At 43.1% G+C, this 24079-nt stretch overlaps 1 protein-coding gene across 2 annotated transcripts; it reads right to left on the bottom strand.

The window, feature by feature from the left end:
- Nucleotides 1–200: 200 nt before the first annotated feature.
- On the bottom strand, nucleotides 201–24012 carry LOC121084820 (desmoglein-2-like). Of its 2 annotated transcripts, XM_040586769.1 has the most exons (15): nucleotides 23842–24012; nucleotides 17573–17608; nucleotides 16553–16687; nucleotides 15173–15331; nucleotides 14789–14933; nucleotides 13403–13563; nucleotides 12399–12533; nucleotides 12067–12252; nucleotides 10822–11081; nucleotides 9808–9950; nucleotides 8915–9142; nucleotides 7399–7629; nucleotides 6260–6384; nucleotides 4864–5196; nucleotides 201–3041 (listed from the first exon to the last, which is right to left on the bottom strand). In XM_040586769.1, exons 1-15 carry the CDS (start codon nucleotides 23884–23886, stop codon nucleotides 2019–2021), a joined length of 3345 nt encoding a protein of 1114 aa, XP_040442703.1. In that variant the 5' UTR covers nucleotides 23887–24012; the 3' UTR covers nucleotides 201–2018. The 2 variants fall into 2 exon arrangements, with proteins under 2 accessions (XP_040442703.1, XP_040442705.1); XM_040586771.1 differs by lacking the exons at nucleotides 17573–17608; nucleotides 23842–24012 and adding an exon at nucleotides 17410–17450.
- Nucleotides 24013–24079: the final 67 nt, after the last annotated feature.

The raw sequence follows: 24079 nt of genomic DNA, 5'->3' as shown, positions 1-24079 counted from the left end.
GAATTTACATTTTTTTCAGAATCTGTAAGTTAGCAGGACACCAACTTTTATTACATCTGCATCTTTCAGATATTCCTTCAGGCTCTTTGGGAAATCCCAATCCTCATTCTATGTTTAAATTTATTTGCAGTAGGAAAGTTGGTGTTTTCACCGGGGTGGCCATGTTAAAACCGAATGAAGTACATATTAAAAACAAAAAATACAGTAAAAGTTCTTTATTTCAAGATTGCATAAAACCACAGAAATACTCCATTAAAAAGTTAGAAATAAGTTTACTCCCTCTAACTGCACGAAAAAGTGGTAACCACTTAAAACTGTGTGCTTGCTTAAAAGTAAATACATGTACTTAAATAACCAACAGGTCCAAGCAAGGGGGTAATTTGATTTGCTTGGAAGTACTCCACTTAATGTAACAGCCTGTCTGTCAAGTTGCCCTCTGTTAAGCATAGCCACGGTTCCTACTTTTTATATTTATATTTTTGAATCAACTTTTACATCCTTATCAGTAAAATCAAATACACTGAAAGCATTTCTAGCCAAAGGCAAAACATACTACTGGAAAACATAACTGCAGCTGCATGCAGGAAAACTCCAGGAGAGATGGAGACAACCAGAAAGTTCCACGGGTGCACTGGTTTTGCAGCACCATATGACCAGCTTGCTGATTTTACAGGTATGAGAGAAACGTGGCACCAATACCTAATCTAAAATACTTCTTTCTACTCTGAGAAAACATGAGGAGCATATGCCAGTTTTTCCTTTATAAAATTAACTTTAAAGTGTTTCAAACTGCATACAAATATTTACATATGCATATGTACATAGTGCCAAACAGTGCAGTACTGGCTTCTGCTTTTACCACATAAAAATGGTCTTATTTGTTGGAGTATTAAAGGGAGCTTTCTCTTGTCTTGTCAGAGCCAAGAGACGATGCTGTTATACGGCACTACACAGGCCTACACAGCTCTGGTACTGGAGCCAGCAGAACCTCACACACAAGCACACGTATCAGGCTGCATTTCTGTGCTTGTACCTGTGACAATTCATAGACAAAATTAAAATCACTTAGTTAACTGCACTTGTAAATCATATCCTACAGATGTCTAAGGGGCATAAACTTTGCTAGCAAAGTTACTGATTGAATCTCTGGCTTTAAAGCTAAGGTAAGTCCTGGCTGTTTCTCATATATTATTAAAGGACCAGTTAGGAGCCAATGAAAAAATCTATACGATGCAAATGCTTACTTGTCCATGTCAGCCTAGACCCATGGCAAGTAATGGAATTTTTACACTGAAGTACCAAAAAAATTGCAGTTCTCAGCTTTTTTTGCTACTTACTCTCTTTAACCCCCGTGCTAATGCTAATATGCAAGTATTGATTGCTTAAGGTACAAATGCTGATAACCCGAAGTTGTGACATCCCTCCAGAAGATCAACACACCACTGCCCTGAGGATGTACTGGCTTTGGTGGCCTTGGCTTCTCAGGAAGGGGAGATTTCTCAGACATCCACCAAGGTGCAGAGATCTGCAGCTGCAGTTTAGGAGGAGCTACCCTGGCCCACAAGGTAATAGATGGCAAACAGGCAATGAGAAACTGATGCCCCTGAAGGGGGACTTCAGCAGACACACTAAACAGCAGTTCAGAAACCTAACCAGCTTTGCACACCACTATACATCACTAGATTTTAGACTTCTTTTTTCTGCTTTCCCATAATTATGCAGCTGTGGTTATGTGGTATTATTACACTAACTGAATAATAACAGAAATTACAAAAACAGTAAACAAGAAATTACGTTTTTCCCACACACTTCCACTTCAAAAGGATCGCTGCCGATGTTATGTAACAGCAGATTTCTTTGCTAGCTTCCTGGTCATAATCCTTATTTATACAAACTACTGCAAGCAAGTCCATGTCATTCTGAGAGCTCCAGCAAATTCAGGTCTTAAGAAAAAGCCCAAGGCAAGACACACGTGGACACCAGAGTGCTGGACACCACCACCCCTGCAAGGGGCCAGGCTACGAGCGAGTGTACTGCACTGTGCTGTATTTGGTGACCCTGGAAGACTTGCTCAGCGTGGCACTAGCAGGAGGTGGCCCTTCTAAGTTGGAGCCCGCCTGGTTAAGCAGAGAGTCTGTGATCAACACATGCCCTTGCCTTCCCAGGCTGGCACCTGCTGCCTGTTCGGCTCTGCTTTGCATCCCCGAGGCTGTTGCCACCCTTTCATTTACCACCACACTGCACCCCTCTGCCAAAGTGGGGAAGCTGAGTGAGCCCTGCTCTGCAGTGGGCACAAGCACCCTCTCCCGCTCCCTCACCACGACGTACTGGGAGTCAGGGAGATCCTGAACCGTCAGGGCTCCTGGCCCGGCACTCTCCGACTTCACCATCCTCTCTGTAACCACCATGTTATTTCCGTGCGGCAAACTGGGGATTTCCACCAGACCCTGCAAGCTTGATGCAGGTGCCAGCACTCTCTCTGTCACCACTATGTTCTCCTTAAACTGGGGGTCTAGACAGACACTGGCAGAGTAGGCAGGAGCCCCCGCAGAATAGCATGTTTCCGCCATGGTGAAATTGGTCTCCGTGTGGGCTGTGGGAAGGGGCCGGGTATTACGCTGCCCAGAGCAGGATGCAAAGGTTGTTTCCGTGACCACCTTCTTGGACATGGTGTCTTCTCCTGCACCACTGCCCACGTGCACTGGTGGGGTGGGCTGGAAGCAGCTGCCTGGGGCAAAGGCTTGTTTGGAGCTGGAAGCATTCTGCGGATCTAAGAACTGCGACTTTGCATCATTAAGACCAAAACCCGATTCATTCCTGGAGCTACCATCTTTCATGTTGATGTGTCTGCCTATGCATATTTCTGCTAGAGTCTTAAATTTGTCTCCTAAATCATCAAGGAAATGGTCATCAAGATCACCATCAATAAAGCTGCAGCAGCCGATGGAACCGTGGGGGGAGCCTGACTCTCCCTGGGAATAAACCAGGAGACAGTCATTTGCAGCTTGGGCTTCATCTTCATCCGCAAAAGAGACAGCTTTCTACAGACAAAAAACAAAAGCAAACAAAAATTCATTGATGTCAGCTCTAGACATAATCAATCTGAAAATAAGGAATGCTTGGTCAGAAAGGTTGAAGTAAGAAAATTTAACTGAACCCACAGAAATCATCAACCAAAAAAGGGTAGTACATAAAAGTGTTTTGGTTTTTTGAAGTTAGTCTGAACTTGACAGTACACTTGATGAGAAGAAAAATCTGAGGTTAAACTGAAAATCTTGGGTACTATAACCACCTGCTGCTACTCCTACCAGGAACTGTAGCTTGCTTTTATTTTGGTTCACTGAATGAACTTCACCTCCAACTAGGTGTTTGTGGGACAGTGCCAACACCATGCCTGAGAGTACCCTGATATTTAAACACACATTTAATGAGTACATGCTGACATTATCACCTGCCACGGCTCTTTTCACTACCACAAGCCTGCTGTATCACACCCAAGGAGCCCAACAGCAAACAAATCATGAAGTTAAATGGCTTGATGAGTATGGGAACACAGTCCAGCACATAAAGTTTTAGGCTCTATGCAGGCTGCTTTGCAACAAGGCACGCTCACGGGTTCTCATTATAGTGCTTCCAGGGCCAGCTCTGTCTGAAAACAGCATCTGCAATGGAGCTGCTGCCAGTGCTAGCACGGATATCTTGTGTACATGCTCGCACCAGCTCCAGTTCCAGGAGTGAAGACAGCCAAATCCTCTGGGCCTGCTGAACCAGCTTTACTTAATATGGTTGCTGGCCTGTGCTCAGAACCACTTTTCTGCCACATTTGACGTTCCAGGGCGTATATTAGGCTTAGGCATCTGTATAACGTGGTATATATCCAGACCCAAATTGAGTGGATGATTATTTGTGTTTGATCCTGGAAGTAGGCGCACTACCCGAGATGCTTTGACAAAAATCAGCACACATCTGAAACTATCCAATGTGGTCATTTGTCTGGTTTGGTGTTTTTTCCCCCCTATAATCCAAGAAATTTTAGCTTCCCAGAAGCTGTAAAGAGTACTGTAGCATGACCTTTACTAAGCCCTCCTGCAGGACTTCAGCAAGCAGCTGTGTTTAAACTATGTCTTAATATTAGGAAGCGTAAAAAGCGGAAGGAAAGTAGAGGTGCTACTGTTGCATCTATTCACCCAGAAGATCAATAGCTACAGCACTCAGGAGACATGCAAGTATCTTAAGCTCAATAGCCACAGTGAGTATGAACAGCTTATTGGTCCATGGTTAGGTCACCAATAAAATAGTCAGAAAGGGGATTGCAACATGTGCCTCATATGCTTCTGAAGAATGGCCCTTTCAGGCTGTTGGGCAAAGAGACAAGTCCAGCACCACCTACTTCATCAGCTACTTTGAAAATGCAGACCCACCCTCTACTGTATGACATCTATTGCTTATCTTTCAAAAACCTGCTCCACAATAAAGTTTGTAGCAGTGACTCACAATGAGTCATAGGTGCCTCCCTACAGGCCAGTTTAATGTGCCTAAGTCCCTGAGATTTAGATCACAGTCTTTCTCACGGCTTCTTCCTGGGCATGGGGCTCCTTGGTCACTGCTGAGTATTTTGGATCCCATTCCCAAGTACCTCCCTCAGAAGAAGGGTCTCATCATGGGAGACTTTGTAAGCACCCAGTGCTACAAGACTGAGCATTGCCATGCTCTAAGTCCCACATGTGAGTCTAACCCAAAAATCCTTAATGCCCCCAACTCCACAGGCACACAACATTGACCACTGTATCAGGACCGTTTGTATATACACTCAACACTAAGTGTAAATATCAAACTACTGTTATTTTCAGGTCATATGCTTACGTCATTGAAGTAGTCTCTTAAAAATTCTTCATTCATGGCTCCTGCTGCTCCCACTGCGACTCCTCCTCCAGCCACCACTGTCTTGCCTTCTAGACCTGCCATGCCTTCAGCCCTTCCAGCTGCCATGGCTCCATACTCCCCACCAGAAAGGAGATGTCTTTGCTCTTCCCATCTGTCCTTAGTAATAGTGGTGTGATGCTCTCTTATGTGAGAGGCAGAGCTGCTTCCTCCTGCTGCAGTTTCCTCTCCACTCATTCCTGCTGCTGCTGTCACTTCACTGGTTGCTCCTTTCGAGTTCCCTGACGCAGTGGGTGGGATGAAGCTTTGCACTGGCTACATAAACAACACAAATTAGGATGTGACATGAAAGCTGTGCTGTCTAGCACATGGAACTCACCAAACCAGCAGTGGGGCTGGGTGGGACCTGGGAGGGTGCTGTCTTACAACTTGCTTGAATTCGCACCTATACATGTTGCTGCAAAAAGGCCTCCTGAAAGAGGGTGCAGCTTCCACAACTGCATTCCCAAGAAGGATCATGGAAATGTTTCCATAGATCACTGCTTTCTTTAAACTCAAAGGCTTGGGAGTGAAAGCTGGGGAAAAAAAAAAAAACAAACCCCACACCAAAAAAGGGCTTGCAAAACTCCAGGGAGCTCAGCTGTTCCAAGAAAGACTCTGCCCAGCTTTTCTCAGACACAAAGCAAGGGAGTGTGCACTGCCTCTATGGTGCTGCCTGGCTCTTTCTTCTTTTCTAGAAGTTTGGCTTCCCTGTTAATTGTCTTTTAACAAGAATTTGGTGTGATCATTAGCCCTAAATCAGTCTTTTACCTTACTTCTGTTTCTTTGTTATTGTGCAGAAGCATGTCAGTGTCATGCCCTTATTTTTCAAAAATGGGTTTTTCTACAGTTTTGCACTTTCTGCCCTTTTTTTTTTCTTTTCAATTAACAATTTCCTCTGTTTAAGAAGGCAAATACACAGGGAAGTAATATAAAATGCAGCCTGAAACTGTATAACCCATGCCTTCCCTGCTTCACCATACTCCCAAAGGGGTGCAGAACATTCCAGGCTTGCAAATGCAAATGCTTCAGTCTTTACAGTAAGGATGCTTTCCCCACACTCCTATCTTCTGCTCAGATACCATCAACATTTGCTTGATTGCTTTCCCTTTACTTTGGGATTTAAACATTATGGTTGTTTTTTCTAGAGCTGCTGATGGAATTCATCGTCCATGCATCCTTCGCTGAGCCTCACAGGGTTAATTTTAATTAATATTCATGTGCGGTTAAAATCTGCTGTACAAGTTTGAAACATCAGCCTGTAATGTGGAAGAGGTGCCAAGTGCCAAACCAAACACTTGGATAGAAATCAAAGCCAAATGCTCTTAGGGATACATGCCTTCTCCTCGGGAGCTGCTCCTTCACTGTTCCACTGATGCAATGTTGCTTCACTGTAGTCCGGTATTGCAGCAAATCCCTTTGCTCCTGATCCGCAGGGACACAGCAGCAGTAACAGTGGGACAACTACGAGGAAAAAGAAGTTTACTATTAACTATGTGATTATTAGGGTCAAAGCACGCTAACAGCCAATACCAAAGTTTGGCCAGTGCCCATACCAAAATTTATCTTTAATGAGCTAATGATCAGTATGAGAGCTAATAAAGACTGAAGACAGGTTCCCAAATATTCAAGGTATTTCTTAAAAACATATGCCAGGTTGGTTTCCTAGAGAGTAAACTGACAATTAACCCATCCGAGCCTCAGCCCTGCAGATGATCATGCATGTATGTAGCTATACTTCTAGCGAAGATCTCATATACCAAACCCAAGCCCTAAATTTCACTGTACAACCTCAGCATTTCTAACTCCTCCTGCTAATGACATGGTGTCATGTAAATTTCACCTCACTACTCCTATGACATGCCTAGGGCACTGCCTGGGGAACTTAAAAACATCCAGTTTCAGGAGCACAGCATATTTATGTGGCATGAACTTTGTTTTGCCACAACTAGATTGCTACCAGAACAAGCAATAAACTACTGCAGTTTTAAATGCGCTGCTGGTGCATGACTGTACCCTAACTCCAAGCATTCTTCTCTTCTTTTCGAACTTCTGTTCTGTCTCACTAAAGAGCAATGTCATACATTGCTCAGCGCAAGGCACCAGACCTGGGTCTGCAGTGAGGGAGAAAGAAGTGGAGAAAATGCTGTGGTTTGAGTGGGAAGAGTTAGGGTTCACATGACAAGATGTGAGAACACAGAAAGGGTTCCTTACTGCTTCCCCACGTGTTATTTACAGCACCATAAACAAATATGAAAGTTGTACATATTGACTTTAAAATGCACTGCTTGAAATCCTTTGAGGGTGAAGCGCTGATGTGACTAAAATTAGTTGGGGATTTGCCATGACTTCACACAGACTAGGAGTTTACACAGAATATATCAAGATGATAAAACCTGAAAGCCAGACTGTTTCATTCCTGATGCCTTACAGATCACATTTACAGTGCTTCCAAGATAATATGAAACAATTACTTACGCAGTAGAAGTAAAAAAGCCAAGATGATTAGCGCAACTGCTCCTGGTCCCAGACCCACCGACTTATTGCCAATATATTTCTCTTTGCATACACCATCATCTGCACACTTGCAAACGGACAGTTGCAGAGACTGTGCCTGAGCACAGCTGAACCCTTGGAAATCCTTTATTAAGATGCGAACTTCAGTTCTTCCCAGCTTCAGGTTTTGTGGTACCAACTGTATGCTGGTGCCTGAGGCAGAGGAGGCGGTTAAAGAAAAACAAAAAGACAAGAAATGAGTGGAGAGAAAGTTGACTCCTGTAAACTAAGGGAAATAAAACCACAGCCTCCCAAGACCCCTCCAGTTAAGTGCAGCCAGTGCAATGGAGTGAAGTTTAATCAGCTGCTGCTACAGTGTACGTGCTCTTATTTTTATCATGTAATTCATGCTGGCAACAAAGCAGCTGTGCTCACTTGCGGTCTCAGATAATTGTGAAGAGTTTCACATCACCAGAGACATCACGGAAGACAGCCCAACCGCCTATGTAGTGTTAACCTACACATCATCCAGGTAGGTAAAGGCTGAATCCACAATAGAACAGCTTCAGTCCTTAGGAGATTAATCTGTCTTAGGCCACAGGCAGAGACTGGGGAGCCAGCGTATCACCTGCTCCTGTGGCCGTGTCACATCAAGGACACAACTAGGCAAGAGATGCCCAGATGATGCTCCCAGCTGGGGAACACCACCCTGTTTGGAAGAGTTGTGACTTCTACAATTGCTACTAGTCCAGCTGCAAATGGGGTGAGGAAAGCTAAGAAGATTCCTTCTTGGTCCTAAACCTGGCCATTACGATGACTGCTGATCGCTTTGCAGTGTTTGCTGTAGTATTACGGAGGACAGAATAATGAGTCTGAAGTGTTTTCTGGTACCTTCGGTCTACCTGAAGCATTTCCTTCAAGCATTTCCCAGGCTTACAGGAACAGAAATGTAAGAAGAAAATGCTGATCTCATTTTGAAATACTCATTAAAATTATTTATGATTTCTGAATTATTTCTGTTCCTACTGTGCTGGACAGTCTTGGAAAGTTTACACTGTGTTTCCCCTTTTCAAGGCCCACTGTGCAGACAGATTTATTTATTTATTTGTAAGTTGGTTATGTTACTGGCTACAGTTACTCTAAATCTGCAAGCTCAGTTTTAACAAAAACATCCTCCATCACTGCATTCTTTTTCTGGAAAGATGGGAATGGCTTGATCACAGCATTACCCACGAAATCATCATCACCACATATGCATCATCAAACTGCACAAATATGGTCCAACTGAGCGAAGGCAACAAGCCCCAGAAGACATGACTGTGCTTTTATAGCATTAGAGAGAAGAGAGCAGAACACAAGTGATGTGTCTTCATGCCTAACTCCATATATACAGGTTGTTTTGGTCTGGATCAGCCAAACGGTCAGTTTGACTGGAATTAACAAATCACAACACTAGGACTCCGAAGAACTGAAAGTAATTAAAAATACATTTTCTTACCATTTCTGGATGCAATAACCCAATTTTTTGCCGTCCCTTCTGGCTCATCAATGACAGCAAAGCTGAAGGGATCACTGTTTGGGTAACTGTCCAAATCATTAGCTGTAACATCAACTAATTTTGCATCTGAACACACAGTCTGCACAGGGTTCACAAGAACTGGGCAGTTATCATTCTCATCTTTAACTTGAATAATGACTGTGCCGGTGACCGTTTTCTTCGGAACATCTAAGATTTTAAATATGAAAAGTTAAATTTATTTGTGCAAAACAATCATCTTAAAATAAAGAATTTAATATTTTCCAATCCACAAACATTGCTGAAATAAGTTGAAAGAGCTCTCTCTGGAGCTTGTGGGAGCAGTATTTAATTCCTAATGTTGATAAACATATTGAAAAAGTTCTTCTGAAGGTAAGCTGTTTTACTATTTTACTTTTTTTTTCTTTTAAAAAAAAGTATTTCCTATGTGTGGTTACACAGTAACATGCAGATTATAAAAGAAGAATTCTAATTAGTTACACAAAAAGTTCAGAGTCTTTCTGGGTTATCATTCAAGAAAACTCAGTACTCTGAAGGCTGCCAATTAGCATGCTGAGATACTGGCAATTTCTATCTTGACAAGGGATGTTCTTATCAGACTTGGTCTTTGCAAAACTTTTATAGAAGTTCACTTCCATCTAGTCAAAGAAACGAAACAGGCACCTTGGGAACTCTTTCCAAGGTTCATCCTATTTCAGTGTAAGACTGGGTCTCTCCTCTAAATACAGAGCCTATGGGAAACTGCACTAGGTAACTAACTTTTAGGCAGTTAAAGATAGGGAGGTTAAACCTAGAAAGGCAGCGTAAACCCTACATAAACCAATTAGTGTGAAAACAAAACCCTTGCAACTTACCAGTAGTTATACCCAACATGGTGATAGTGTAGGTACCATTTACTACATAAGACGATTCATAATCAAGTTTATTGGCAAGTTGGATTTCCCCCGTGACTGAGTTGATTGTGATCCAGTTTGCTGCATCTCTTCCTTTCATGTATCTGATTAAAATCACATACAAAGATGTACACGTTTATAATGAAGAAAGCAATCATCAGCGGAAAAAGCAGCTTCACAGTTTACTCTTCGTTTAATAGAACAGACAAAATCCCTAGATCTGAGGTCTGACACTCCTGCCACTGGAGTTGGTTTCAGCTATAAATCTAAGATGATAAACCTACCCTGAACGCTGAAACCTGACTTTCCCTCTAGAGCCAGGATTTACGTGTGGAGGCATTACAAAAAGCCGACTCAGGGAGTGAGACTGGAGCAGGAAAGGGAGCTGTGCTCTTGGTCATCGTCCTCTTCCTCTCCATCCCTGTTCACCGCAAAAGCTCAGCAGCAGCCACCCAGGAGAGACTGTATTACAGGTGTGGGGGAGAGGGGTCCACCAGTGGGTACACACCTCAGCTGGTCTGCACCATTTGCAAAAGCTACAGTGGTGGTTCGACACCATTTTATCTGAAGAGCTACGATTTGAAAGCTAAACACACACACACAGATTTGTGTGCTTCACAACCTTTCTGTCCGATCACTACACGTTTCTGAATATTTCTTCCTAAAGTTTCTGCAGATGATGAAATCAGATGAGTAAATTACTGTCAAAATTAAACATGCATGACACAAGCATGGACAACTTCTGCCCAAACACTCATGTCTCACCACATACAACAAAACAAGTAGGATTTTCACCTCAGCTATTTTCTGCACAATAGAATATTGAAGATGATGATCATTATGTTATTTTAGGTGTAAATTATGCACAGTAGAAAATTACTGCCTTTGAAATTATTTCAGTTCAATATACACATTTTTACAGTAAGATGTGATTTCTGACATACTCAGTTATGATGGTTATAGTAAGATTCTTACTTAATGTTCTGTGCTATTTTTCCAGTGTCTTCATCATAGGCTTGGTACTGTCCAATAACCTGGTTTATCTGCAGTTTCTCACTTGCTTCAATAATTTTTGTGCCACCAGGGAATACAGGGCCTTCCCGCACATTAACCACATTAACTCTGACTGGAATTGTTTGTACTTTGTAACTGTGTTTAATTGACTTGTGGAACTCTGCTTTGTTTGTAACAACAATGCCCAAGTCCAGGCTTTGCATTTTTTCATAATCCAGCTCCTGCAGCAATAAAAAAACCCAACAAAAACACTCAGAATTTGACAGAATCTGATATCTACACAACATTCATGCATTTAATATTTAAATAATCCTATTTAAATAATACTGTAGCATCCCTATTTAAATATTTAGGATGCCACAGTGCAAAGAACTGTCAGTTAACAAGTTACCAGAGTATATAATGCTTGAAACTCTTTAGAAGTACATAAGGAAGACTTCTCATTTTTAACGGATAGCACCATAGGGATGTCTTTATAATACTGAATTTAAACTAATTTAAGGTAGGTACAATGAGTCCTACCCATCTATTCTGTCCCTACCTTCAGTGAACTGGTGCTCAATATTACTTGTCTCTTCCGTTTGTATGTTTTTTTTAAAAACCAATTAATTTACTTAATAATGCTTATCAATCTTTTACAGTTATCAGTTTTCTGATATGGAAACCAGAGGGGAAAAAAAAGAAAAAAAAATACTCAGGACACTCTGCATTTTCAGTTCTTGTGGACCGAAGGGGAGTGAAATTCATAAAACAAAGAATTCCATTTATGGAAAATATTTTCATAATTTCAATTTATGGAAATTAATAAAACAGTCTGTTGCCCATGGCTCACGGAGTAGGTGTTGTCTGCAATGTTATCTGTGGCCACGGCAAATAAATTTAAACTGAGATCAGTAAGGAGAGCAAAAATATGGGAAACTTTACAGCATTTTTATTAGCACTGTTGCTCAAAAAACAGGGAAACTCGGGGCTTCTGCCCCACTAGATATATTTGAGATCACACAGAAAGTAAATGGTAAAGCTGGAAAAAATAATGATTTTGCACAGAATTATTGAATACACCAACAAAGAGTATGCCAAAGGAGGAGCGTCCACCATGTAAATTTGCAGTTTACATACTAACTGAATATAAATAGCTTGTATGGCAGCTTAAAGGGAATAAAATATTCTAATATTTAAAGATGAGTCTCTAAAGGATATACTAACCTTCACAAGAGTCAAAATTCCTTCATTTGTTTGGGTATCCGTTACTATACGAAAAAAGCCACCTTCATTGCCAGAAACAAATGAAAAGTTTGCCAGCCAGTTATCAGAAAACTCTTCATCTTTGTCAAATACTTTTATTCGCAGAATTTCCACATTTGCTCTGTTTTCTTCAATGCTTCCTTCAAACTGCAATCAAAAAACATTCTTCTTCATGAAGATGTAACGATTTACTTCATTCCACCCGTGCAAGAAAGTTTGCAGAACCTCGTTATTAAGCAATGGGATACCAACAGGTGTAATAACATGCCAAATACTGTGATAAATGTACTTACTGCACGATTTTCAACAACAGGCAGATTGTCATTGACATCCAAAATCTTGATTTCTAAAGAACATGTTGCAGCATTCCCACCTAATCCACCACCACGGTCTTTTGCTTCCACCACCAAAGAATAGCTACTTTGTGTCTGCCATGATAAGAAAACAAACGTGTTTAAACCAGCCTAAAAGTTTTTCCTTCACTGTATTATCTTTACTACATTTTGCTGATCCCTCTCATGGTCAATTTTAACTCCTCTCTGGCTAGAAGTAGATCTCACACACAACTACCTTGACAGGCTCTGCTGGAGTAGAGCCAAGGCTTTGAAAAGGATTTGGGACTTTCACAAAGAAGTTAACCTGTACTTACATGGCAAATGAAAAAATTTCAGTGTCCATAAACGGGGACAGGACCAGTGCTACCTGCGTGTCAGGACAGGGCTAAAGGCAGAAGACGTTCCCCACAGCTAACATCCAGATCACCATCTGCTGGCCAGTGAAAATTCAAAGCAAGCACAGGCAAAGCTGCTGGCAATATGTGGCTTTCAACGCTGTTTCACAGTGGCACCCTTCCTAACTCTTTGCACCTCGATTTGCATAGCAGGCCACAGAAATCTAGATGCAATCAGCAGCTTTGCAGAGGGTGATCTGCGTCGTCTTTGCCATATGCTCTCCAGCAAAAAGAAACAACCCCTCGCTTCACGCAACTGCTGCCCCGGCTGCATGGAAGGGACTGAAGGCAACGACATCAGGCTGGCGCTGTGCTAGGGGCTGGCTGGTGCTGTACTAGGCTGCTGTTGTGACAGGGGGAATACAACCCTGATCCCATCACATTCTCCCTCCTCGGCCCTCCCCTCCAACTCCTGAAAAACATGCATCAGCCAGACAAGGTTTTAATCCCAAGGGAGGCGAAGGAAACAGAGGGCCAGCTCTTCACTCTGGCGGGTAAGGCTGAAGGTGACACAACAGGCATCAGAAGACCACTGTTAAGAGATTAGAAGTGGCAGGGTGTTTTTACCTCTCTGTCAAGGTTTATTTTTGCTACTTGAACCTCGCCAGTATCCTTATTCACACTGAATGCAGCGCTAGGGCTTTGGGAAATGATCTTGAAAGCAATTTTGGAATTTAGGTTATTTGGTTCATCTGCATCTGTTGCATTTATCCTCATTACAATTGTACCTGCAAAAAGCAAAAAAAACCACCAGTATTTGTTTACACTGCCATCCTCTGGTAAGTGTTTTTACTGTAACGTCAAAGGTAAGGGCATGTTGTCAGATGCACTGCACAGTTTTCTGACGCTCTTGCCTTTATTTATTTAATTAATAAAGTTGAAGAAGCATTCCTGAAATCCAAATAGTACGTGTAAAAAACAATTGTATCCACATATCTGTAACTCAGAATTCAATGCACCAGAATTAAACAACAGGTTGAATTCTTTCAAAAATTCTGACAGAAAACTGTAGACATCATTCAGAGAAGAAAGAAAAAGTTTTTGAACAAGCTGCATTTCCCTCACACATTATTATTCTAAAGAGAGCACTACTAACTCTTCCACCTGAACAGTATTAAAACAACTGCTTTGTATTGATGCCCTCTAACAGCTTCACTCAAAATACACAGCGGACTCCAATGTGCAATCCTGTCATAATTCATGGCACAGGTTTTGCTCTTTGGGAAACGGTCTAGCTCAGTGCCCAGTGCTAGAGTTAGAATATTAGGTGGAATTCAGGCAAAGCGCAATGACCATATGGTGGCCACTGACCTGAAAGAGAGCTGAGGGAACTCAATACCTCACCCAAGTGCACGGTCAAGAATTTGTTTCCTCAGTTTATCGTGATATGGAAACGGACACAATGTCAGGTATTTATAAGATTGTTTTATTACAGCTTTTACCTTCTGGAAAACAATCTGTTGCTCTTTTGTCTATTGACATCAATAGGAAAACGGCCACTAACTTCTCGAGGGTTAGGTCATGGCCATATGTGCTTGACAGTGAAGTACCTCTCTGGCCCATACATAAAGCAGGGTTTTTCATGAGCATGGCAGAGTGGAGTCCCTCCCAGACAGCTGGGATTGCTAGCCCAGAAGGTAGGCTGCATTTCCCATGCAGTTCCTGCTGAAGGGCTCTGGTTCCTGGATTTGTGGTCGCTTTGACACCAAACCAAAGGTGCCATAAGAGGAAGTGTTGTCCCCTGTTGCATTTATGTAGATGCTTTCCCTTAATGACACCACATGGCTTAAGCCTGAATAAGAACATACATTCACATGTGGATAACCTGACCTATGCAAACAAGAGATCGCATCCTTGTTAATGCAGATACGCTGCTGGAAAGTTTATATTCACTTGTGCCCTTGCATGTGTGGGAAAAACTAAATAAAAAAAACAATTTAAAAGCAGCATTACCTGTTTCACTTAATTCTTCAACTGAACCAACAAAAACTTCCTGTGCAAACACCGGAGCATTGTCATTTATATCCACAACTTTAATTGGGAGGTCTATTGGCTCTTCCAGTTTTGCTCCAGTCTTATCTAGTGCATGACCTCTGAGCTGAAATAATACAGACAGAAACAATAAGCAAATCCAATGAGTGACTGTAATATATATAAATACATATGCAAAATAGAAATATATAGAAACATGTATGTAACAAACACTAAGCATATATAATATGCTTACAAATACTAGCATGCATACACACACAAATATCCAGAAGCATTATTTGAACAAAATAAATAAAAAATGGATAGGAGAGCACCTATAAGGAAAAAAGTTACTATTCAACTCACAAACAGCATTGGAGTCTTTTCTCTGTCAACCCTTCCCGTGATGTTCAAGTCTCCAGTCTTTCCATTGATAACAAATAATCCGTAAGGGGGTTCTGTTACTCCTTGACCAGATATAGTATAAGTTACCACTATCCCTTTATCTTCAAGATCAGAATGTATCTAGCAGAAATATAACAGATAAAATAGCATTTGGTAAATAAAACCACATTTTAAAATGCAACACAAATATTTTTGCAATTTTTGTAATAAACAAAGAAAAAATAAATAGTAAGCACATTTCCCTGCACTCCTTTGAGTGTGGTGATGTTGAGATGAATGCAGAATGAGTTGCATGTTCTGTTTGAGGATCTATTGCAGGGAGACAAGGAACATGATGGACAGCACAACAGTTGGGAACCATGGAGTGGAGAGATCTGTGGCAGATGAAAATTGGGACTCCTTGGACAGAGAGTGGGATAGGGCACAAGTATGAGGAAAGGTTGGACGACCACTGTGATAAGGTGAAAAGCTCAAGTGAGGGAAGCAGGAGGAAAATGATGGGGGCAAACAAAATGTGGCGAAAGATCAAGAGAGAAAAATAATCTGAAACAATAAATTGAGCAGGGGAGACTGAAGTTACTTGAGCAAAGCCTAGAAATAAAGTATGACAAATTTTTAAGGGAGATTAGCCCTAAGCTAGCGAATGTGACCGGGACTGAGGAAGTGATAGGGTGGAGGAAAAAAGGTCAGACCTGGAGAGGAACAGATAGAAGAGGCTACATAGACTACAGACTATACTCTTCCTCTGCTGTCAGCAAATACCTGAAGCATCTGGAAGAGCACACGTGCGTTGTGCCAGTATCACCACCAAGGGCCAGCCCAGGAAGAGGGTAACAGCCTGCTCCATCTGCAGTTACTTTATATGCTGACGTGACAGGTGTGGTGAATTCTGGTTTCAGCACTGGTTCTGAACTAAATGAGTATTGTTCTTGCACAAAGGGTAATACCTTGGTTATTTTTAGCTCTTTTTCCTAAAAAGTGAGGCATATGTAAATGTGCTCCATGTACACCCTTCTGCCCAGTCACCACCAGCAGTTCTGGTACCCACTTGCTAAGTTCAACCACAGCCAAGTAGGGGTGGTGGAGTGAGAAAAGTATCTTTGCATCGCATTTCCAAAAGTTTTATGAAAACTGGTGGCTGGGAAAAGATGAGACACTGAGCCAAATCAGGCTGCAGGAGTAACCCATCTGCTGAAGGAAGGAAACAGAAGGAAATGTGTCAATCTTCAACTGACATTCAATAGTCCTTTAAAATTAAAGAAATATCTATGTGTGTGTTTAGGGCAGCCATAAACTCATTCTACATTTTCATCTTTATTTTTATCTCTTTTCTGGGCTTACTCTAGCGATTGGATTCATATAGGAATTGTCCTCCTCTTCCCGTATGAAAGCTGGAGGGACTGTCCATTCTCGCTTCTGTCTGATTAGGCTGTTGGGATGAGACAATATGCCACTCATGCCATTTTGATTATAAACCTGTGAAAAAACAAAGTTGCATGTCAGCATTACATTTAGCCATTTCAGATGAATGCTTTAGTGCTGCTGTAGCCCAGATGTCTGAATAGCTTTTGCTCTTTCAATAGCTAGTAGCTTCAAAATCATGGAGCAGCATTAGCCTTCCGAGCCACAATCTAAGAACTGTATGCTCCTCAAGCTGATTGAGGAGGAAAACGACACTAGTCTTTTCATTGAGACAGAATTAGGTAAGACAGGCTTCAAATACCTGAGCAAGTTCCCATGACCAGGGGTTGGTGAAATTACACCTGTTCTGGAAGATTTGAGTGCTTGTCATCAGATGTGGGAAGAAGTTTTGCACTAAGGCTGTTTTGAACCACCATTACTGCCTGTTTACCAACCCACCAATACTGCCTTGTACTCAACCTTCTTTCTCAAACACAATACATGAAACAGCCGGCCTCCATTCAACACATCCACTGTCTCTGCTACCCTTGCTCAATTAGCTCTCATTATCACTGGGCGTGACAGCCTTCACCTTTCTGTCCAGCTTAGTCCCTAATGTGTCTGTTGATTTCCAGATTCACATTTGGAAATGTTTTCGATTAACATATTCCATAAAACAGTAGTCGATTTCATTTATAGAGTTAAAAAAGAGATATCTGCAAACTTAATATTTTGGGGGAAGTTTCTCAAAGTTGAATGCCACTCGGTTTGATGGATGTAAGAATCTATTCACTTACATTTCAGCTTTTAGTTCATTATTCATTACACATCTTCAATGCTTCAGAAAATGGTAAAACTCAAGATATTTATCAACTGAAGTATGGCACGCCTTTGACACTTCGCTCAGAGAACCCTTCTTCAGGCACTGATAAAGACAAGCAGTTTTTCATTATTTCCTACCTTCACATAGAATCCATTTCCATAATTCAAACAGATCTGCAATGGAAGTTATGATAAACATTATTAATTCTATGCCACTTTAGCAGTACTAAAACTTAACTGACATGACCTCCCTCATAAAAACAGCAAACCCATCAGGAAGAGGGCATCTGAACGTCTATCATTTAATATTTACTATTTACCCATAATAACTTCTGAAAAATTCATCCATAGCCATCCACATTAAAAATATACACTACAATTATAAAATTACTAAGTTTTGCACTCTCCTGGCAGAAAAAGGATAATAAGCAATTGACACCTCCCTCCCCCAATAATTGCAGGCTTTATAGTAATTTTTAATCAACCATTTTTCAGTGCTGAATAATGCTTCACTATTCCAAAACAATGGGAATTTGCCATCAATTGAAGCAAGTGCTGGTTGCCAGCAGCGCTCTGAAGAATCCCCTTCTTCTGGGCAAATCACAGATTATACAGGCTGTGGTGGGTTACCGACCGCATCAGCAAACAAAACAAGTTAAATAACGTTTAAAAGCAAGAACTAATCAAAACATCTGCTGAAGTTTACATGACAGAAGCAGCGTTCTACTTGGCACCTTGCTGGGAGGACAAGTGGCACACATACATCCCTCACTTAAGGCAGAGGCCCATGCATGCTAGCAGGCAGCTCATGCTTGCTCTGACAAAACCTTACACGCCAGCATTCAGTACTGGGACTGCCCATCTCTCCATGCACCAGGACAGCCCAGGACAGCTCTGCATGCCTTTAGACACCTCAGTTAGGTGCCTCATCCTAGCTGGAAGGAACTGGAACCTCTGCCAAATCACCAGAGACCCTGTGTTTACACCCACTCTTCAGGCACCACAGACTCTGCAAGCGACACCCCCCCCCCCCCCCCCAACAATGCAAAAATGTAGGCACTGGCATGCAACAACAACATGTAGGATATTACATATGAAACCAACAAATAGAGCTTTTGAGCTTTGTATAGGTAGAGAACACTGTTATGTTCTCGAAACTATTACATCTACCTACATTTCGCAACTTAGGGAATTCTAATTTTTTTTTAATACTAACGCCTAAGGCAAAGCAGGCTCATAAAAGGTAATTTCCTACTGAATTACATCAGGGAGTATTTCTTTATATTCTCTCTGACTGATTTCTAGACTATTGACTGGCCTCTCCCTAATTCATCCCTCTGACTCAGCCTTGATTGCTGCATTGATGACAGCTTTTTTTTTTTTTTTAAAAAAAAGATGTTTATCTTTTCCCCATACAATGCAGTGGAAGGTGTTGGAAGAATGTAGCAGAAATTGAGCAATGTAGCAGATGGCTGCTGAAACTTGCCCAACAAAACTGTTCTTCAAATGGGAATTTTCCCCATGTAAATATTCTGAAGGCAAAAATCAGCAAGCACTGAGTTCCCTAATGGTTATGTGCTGTGAGGGATACAATCTTATTACTTGTACGGATTTTTAAAATTTATTTTTATGATTAATGACATTGTACCAGCAAGAGTGACAGGAAAATTCTGGTTTACAGTCAAGGTTTTACAACAGAACCTGCAACTCTTGCAAGGTGAATAGTTGTCCTGATGTCTTCATGAACATCCTTATTTGTTCTTACTGGTAAACTGAAGGGAAAAGTGTTTCTGTCTCAATACTGAACAAGGACAAGAGGCACAAGGTGAGAAGTTTCTTTGTATTGGAAATAGGAGAACCACAGTATAAACAGAAGTGCCTAAAATTCAAGAATAAGGAGGTCTTCCACTGAGTGAAAGTGGAGCAAATCCTATTAGTCATTGTAAACAGAAAGTCTTTCATTAAGACAGTTAACTAAGTAAGTATTGCTTTGTTTGCTTAGCAGCAAAGCAGCCTTAAAACTCTTACTGCTAAAACAGTAAAAATACTTTTGCTCTTATACTTTTTAATCTATAGTCCACAGGTAATCTCATAAGGGATTTCTAAGACATCTACAAACAGTGCTTAAAAATGGTGGGTTTATTTACAAGGTGCATACATGTGTAACAAATACATAAAAGGATCCTGCATTTTTACAGACAATTTGTAAAGGTTCCAAAAATGTGGAAAAGCACTTTTCAATGACATTTTCTTCAAGGAAAAGTGAAAAGTCACATATCCAACAGCTGTTGCATTCTGAATCCACCTCCTCCCCCCCCCCCCCCCCCCCCCTTTTTTTTTAATTTCCTAGAGCTGCCTTCTGTTAAATGGCTTGGTAAGAGTAGGAAAGCCCTGTTCATCATTTCATGTGGATCATAGCCTCGGCACAAAAAATACACCTGTTGATAACACAGAGCTGAGAAAGCATTGTCAGAAGAAAACTGGATGGTTACAGAAAATGAGGTAGAAAACCTGAGGCCTGAAGTAATAAAAATGGAATGAAATACTACAGGAAAGCAGCAGGAATAGGCAAGAGGGCAAGGGAAAGCAAGGAGTGACTGCAAGGCTGCTCTTGCCCAAATCCATGTTCGTGTGTAGTCAGGAAGTGACTAAGGAAGAGATTTTGAACACACATCTTAGCTTTGTACTGTGAAGATGAAGACTGAGTAAGCAAGAAGGTATGTTTCTGTATTTGCTACACAACAAAACTAAGTCCTAGAAACCTTGTCTTTCACATATGCTGTGTGTCAGGAGATTTGGATCCTGCACCTCATGTGAGTCAGTTTGGTGTTGACGACAGTGGGCAAGTGAAGATCTTCCACACTTAAGAGAAGCAGGCTGAAGGGACCATCCAAGATCATCTACTAGTCCATCTCCCCAGGGCCAGGACAAACTACACCTTCCTGACAACCTGTCCTTAAAAACAAGGGATGGAAGTTCCACAGCCTCACTAGCTAACTTAAGGCAGTGCCTAGACAGTGTTACAGATGGGAAGTTTTTGTTAATTTTTATCCTAATTTTATTATGCTAATTTTTAGCTCTTTGCAAGTTGATCATATTGATGTTTGGATGAGATTCAGTTTCAGATGAAGGCACACAAAATCACTTATCTAAATGAATGCTAAAAGCTTAAACTTCCATGATAATCAACAGAAATACAGACAATACCAACAAAGAAATTGTAGAGCAGTTCAACTTGCCCCAGAGCCAGCCCACATCTACTTCTCTCTGAGCCCCTGACTGTAGCCATGTCTAGTTTGTAAGCCCAACATGAGAGGATTTGTAGAGCAAAGCAGTTGCTGCTGAGAACCCAACACTACACAACCTGTGTTTTGTGGCTTTTGCTTCAGACTAGAATTAGCCTGGTCCCCACAGACCAAATACCCACGAGCAAATGGATGCATCTCCCAGGGCAGTTTCACCCAGGAGGGATCAGATCCAGACACTGCAGATTTGCTTCGAAAGCACAATGTGATCCAACCAGACAGGTGCACTCTGCATCCACTGCATCCCCACTTACCAAAACAGAAACTCAAACACCTTTATTGAGATGTCTTAACCTTTCCCTCTTTGCCATATTGATAACGCTCTTATTGAACAGTGTTAATTCAGGTTTCGTCACAATTAACCCTTTATGTATCTGAAAACTCATCATGAGTCTTTCTCACTCGCGCCCCCGCCCTGTTTCTCAGTTCTTTAATCTCACTTCAAGAATCAGAAAACAGGATTTCCTGAATTTAGACTGTATTTTTGGCTTTCCTCTAGTCTCTCCTGGGCAGACTAACTTTTTCTAAAGTCCAGTGTCCAAAATAATACAACACTTTAGTTCAATAGGATGGATAAAATACTAGATCTCACGTATCTCCCACCATATCTCACTGTAGCACAGTTCCTGTCCCGTCATCCCCCACTCCCCTTTTTTTGGAACAATATTAATTTTGTTGAATCAATGTACAGATACTTGTAAATATTTTTACCATGTTTCAACATGTTACTGGTGATAGAAGCTAGGCTGCTTTGAATTATCTCACTTTTGCTCTTTATAAAATTAAACATGTTTTTGTGGTTTGGGTTTGGCTTTTTTTTTTTTTTAAATTTAGCGTGTTTCTGTTAATTTTGAAAAGTAATTGCTACTGCCTCTGACATTACAATAGTGATCCAATGTATTGTGGACTGAATTTCATCATACCTAGCCAAAGTCTAACATCCCAAACATCAAGGAAATACAATCTGAGAATATGTTCAGAGAATAAAATCAGTTTTGCTACTTGGGTAGTAAGATTCATACATCTCTGTCAACTCCTCTTTCACTCAAATGTAAGAAGCATTCTAGGATTTCACCTCTTGAAGATGTGATGTCCACCCCCTTCAGAAATGACGGAGAAACCTCCCAGTCTAATAATCCTCGATAGCTGTGCCTGCCCGGCAGGCCCATGGCTCTGGGTGTGTGCCCTGAACACATGCCAAGTCAAGCCCGAGCCCAGCCCTGCAGGAGCACTGCCATCCGGCACACCCGGACATCCCTGGAAAAGGGTCAGAGGCAGGGACCTGGGGAAAGCTGCCACAACCTCTGCGAGGTACCTGGGGACAACAATACAGGGATGCAGGCTGAAGGCAGGGAGGGAGCACAGATGATGAAGACACACTTGCAGGAAAAACAAGGAAAGGAAGAAAAAGTTCTCGATGCTTCTAAGGTAGAAGATGTTTTGGGAAGACACTACTTCTAGACTGATTTTGTTTTTCAGGAGTTTCTTAAGGTTTTGACATTATCAGTACCATCCTTGCGAGTCATAAAATAGAAATGACCCTAATCTGATGCTCTCAAACAAGCAACTAGATTTTCTGTCACATGAATGGCTTTGTCCAGATCTGGGAGATGAAAAAGTACCAAACCAAACCAACCAAACAAAAAAGGCAAAACCCAGCACTGCCTCTCCTGACATCACCCAACTAAGGCAGCTTTATTTGCTAATATTCTGTTTGACAATGAGGCATTCAGGCACCAAACTGAGCTCACTCTTAGTATACTGTACCCTGCCACAGCTTTAGCTGAGACTGAGGATGATCAGGTTTGAGAAAAATAATTTTCCTCTTTTCTTCAGGCAAAACCAACAGCACCCTGTGCCCGTGCAAGCCCACCAAAATGGATGATGTTGTGGCTTCAGGTATTACAGAAAAAATCAGTGAAAACTTTTGTACAAGTAGCATTCCACATGTTCCCCGTGGCTCTTTTGGGCAAAACCTTTCCAACCAAACTCTAACTCCCAGCTTGCTGCAAAGAAGCGGGTGGCCTGTCGCTGGCCGACCCGCGGCCAACCAGAAGTCTACATCAAAGTTATCAGGCAACAGGTCTCCAGCTGACAAATCCGATGTAGCTGGATTCCGAGCCCAGGGAGCAAGTTTCCAACCTACAGCACCCGGCCGCCTGACCACGCAAGCGAGCCGCAGGCCGCCCGGCTACCCGGCGGCTCCCCGGCGGCTCCCCGGCGGCTCCCCGGCGGCTCCCCGGCGGCTCCCCGGCGGCTCCCCGGCGGCTCCCCGGCGGCTCCCCGGCGGCTCCCCGGCGGCCTGGCCTCCAGCCCTGCCTTTGGCTGCGCCGCAGCCGCCCGGCTCCTGCAGGCGTTCCGCCAGCGTGGAACGGGGAAGGGCTAACGAACAGTGCGGCGGGTATGAAGGAGCTTTCTGTAAAACGCCTAGAAACAGGCTGGAAACACCCTCCCGGATCAAATAAACCGGGCGCTGCGGTCGTGAAACTCTCCTTGCTTTTAACCTGAGAAGGCGTTTCAGAGGATGGAAGGTCTAAAGGCTGTGGGCTAAAAAACGAGTGAGGGCAGGGAAGGAGAAAGCCTAAGCGTCTTGGATTGTTAAGAATTTGGCATCATTTCTCTAAGGCGATAAAAACTTCCATTAAATCATACTTCATGATCCATTCTCCCTCCTGGCACTACTCCTTCAAAAAGGCAACGCGATTTCTTAACACAGATAACACGCTGAACACGAAGACGGCAACAGCCCGAACGCTTCACCGCGTTCCTGTTCCCCCCGGCGTCTCCCGAAGCCCCACCCATCCCGGGTACCGCTCCAGCCGCCTCTTCCTCCCTTCACCCGCCCTCGGACAGCGAGCGGCGACGGCTTTCGCCCGCTTGCAAAGCGAGGGAGAAACCCCGTCCCCAGCACCGGCGGCGGAGGGCTGCCAAGGCCCGACGGGACGGGCACCCCCGCGCTCGCACTCCAGCCCCCCGCGGCGCCGGGGCCGGGCGGTGCCGCCGCTCCCTCCCGCACCGTTCGCCCCGCACGGCGGCGCTTCCCCCCGCCCGCTCGGGGGGACCCCCCGCGGCCAGGCGCGCCCCGTCGGGGCCCCGACTCACCAGCAGCACCAGCAGCCGCCCCGCCGCGGCGGCGCCCCGCGACATGGCCACCGCCTTCTCCGCGCCTTGCCCGGCACGGGGTCCCCTGCTCGGGCCGCCCACGAGGGGAAATGGCGGCGGCACGTCGAGGGGCGCACAAGTAGCCGCGGGTGGGTGGAGTGTGCCGGGCGGAGGCAGGTAGCGCTCGGCCCGCCCCGGCCCCGGCCCTGGACCCGGCCCCGGCCTCGGCCCCGCCCGG

This window comes from Falco naumanni, chromosome 3 (assembly GCF_017639655.2).
Source record: "Falco naumanni isolate bFalNau1 chromosome 3, bFalNau1.pat, whole genome shotgun sequence".
Classification (NCBI taxonomy): Eukaryota; Metazoa; Chordata; class Aves; order Falconiformes; family Falconidae; genus Falco; species Falco naumanni.
The sequence above is the reverse complement of the archived record's forward strand: the minus strand, read 5'-3'. Positions and strand labels throughout refer to the sequence as shown.

Coding starts and splice junctions, on each gene's coding strand:
- LOC121084820 (XM_040586769.1), bottom strand. CDS start 23,886: ATGTCGCGGGGCGCCGCCGCGGCGGGGCGGCTGCTGGTGCTGCTG. Junction 15,332..16,552: donor ATATGAATCCAATCGCTAGA/GTAAGCCCAGAA, acceptor TATTTCTGCTAG/ATACATTCTGATCTTGAAGA. Junction 14,934..15,172: donor AAAAGACTCCAATGCTGTTT/GTGAGTTGAATA, acceptor GTATTATTTCAG/CTCAGAGGTCATGCACTAGA.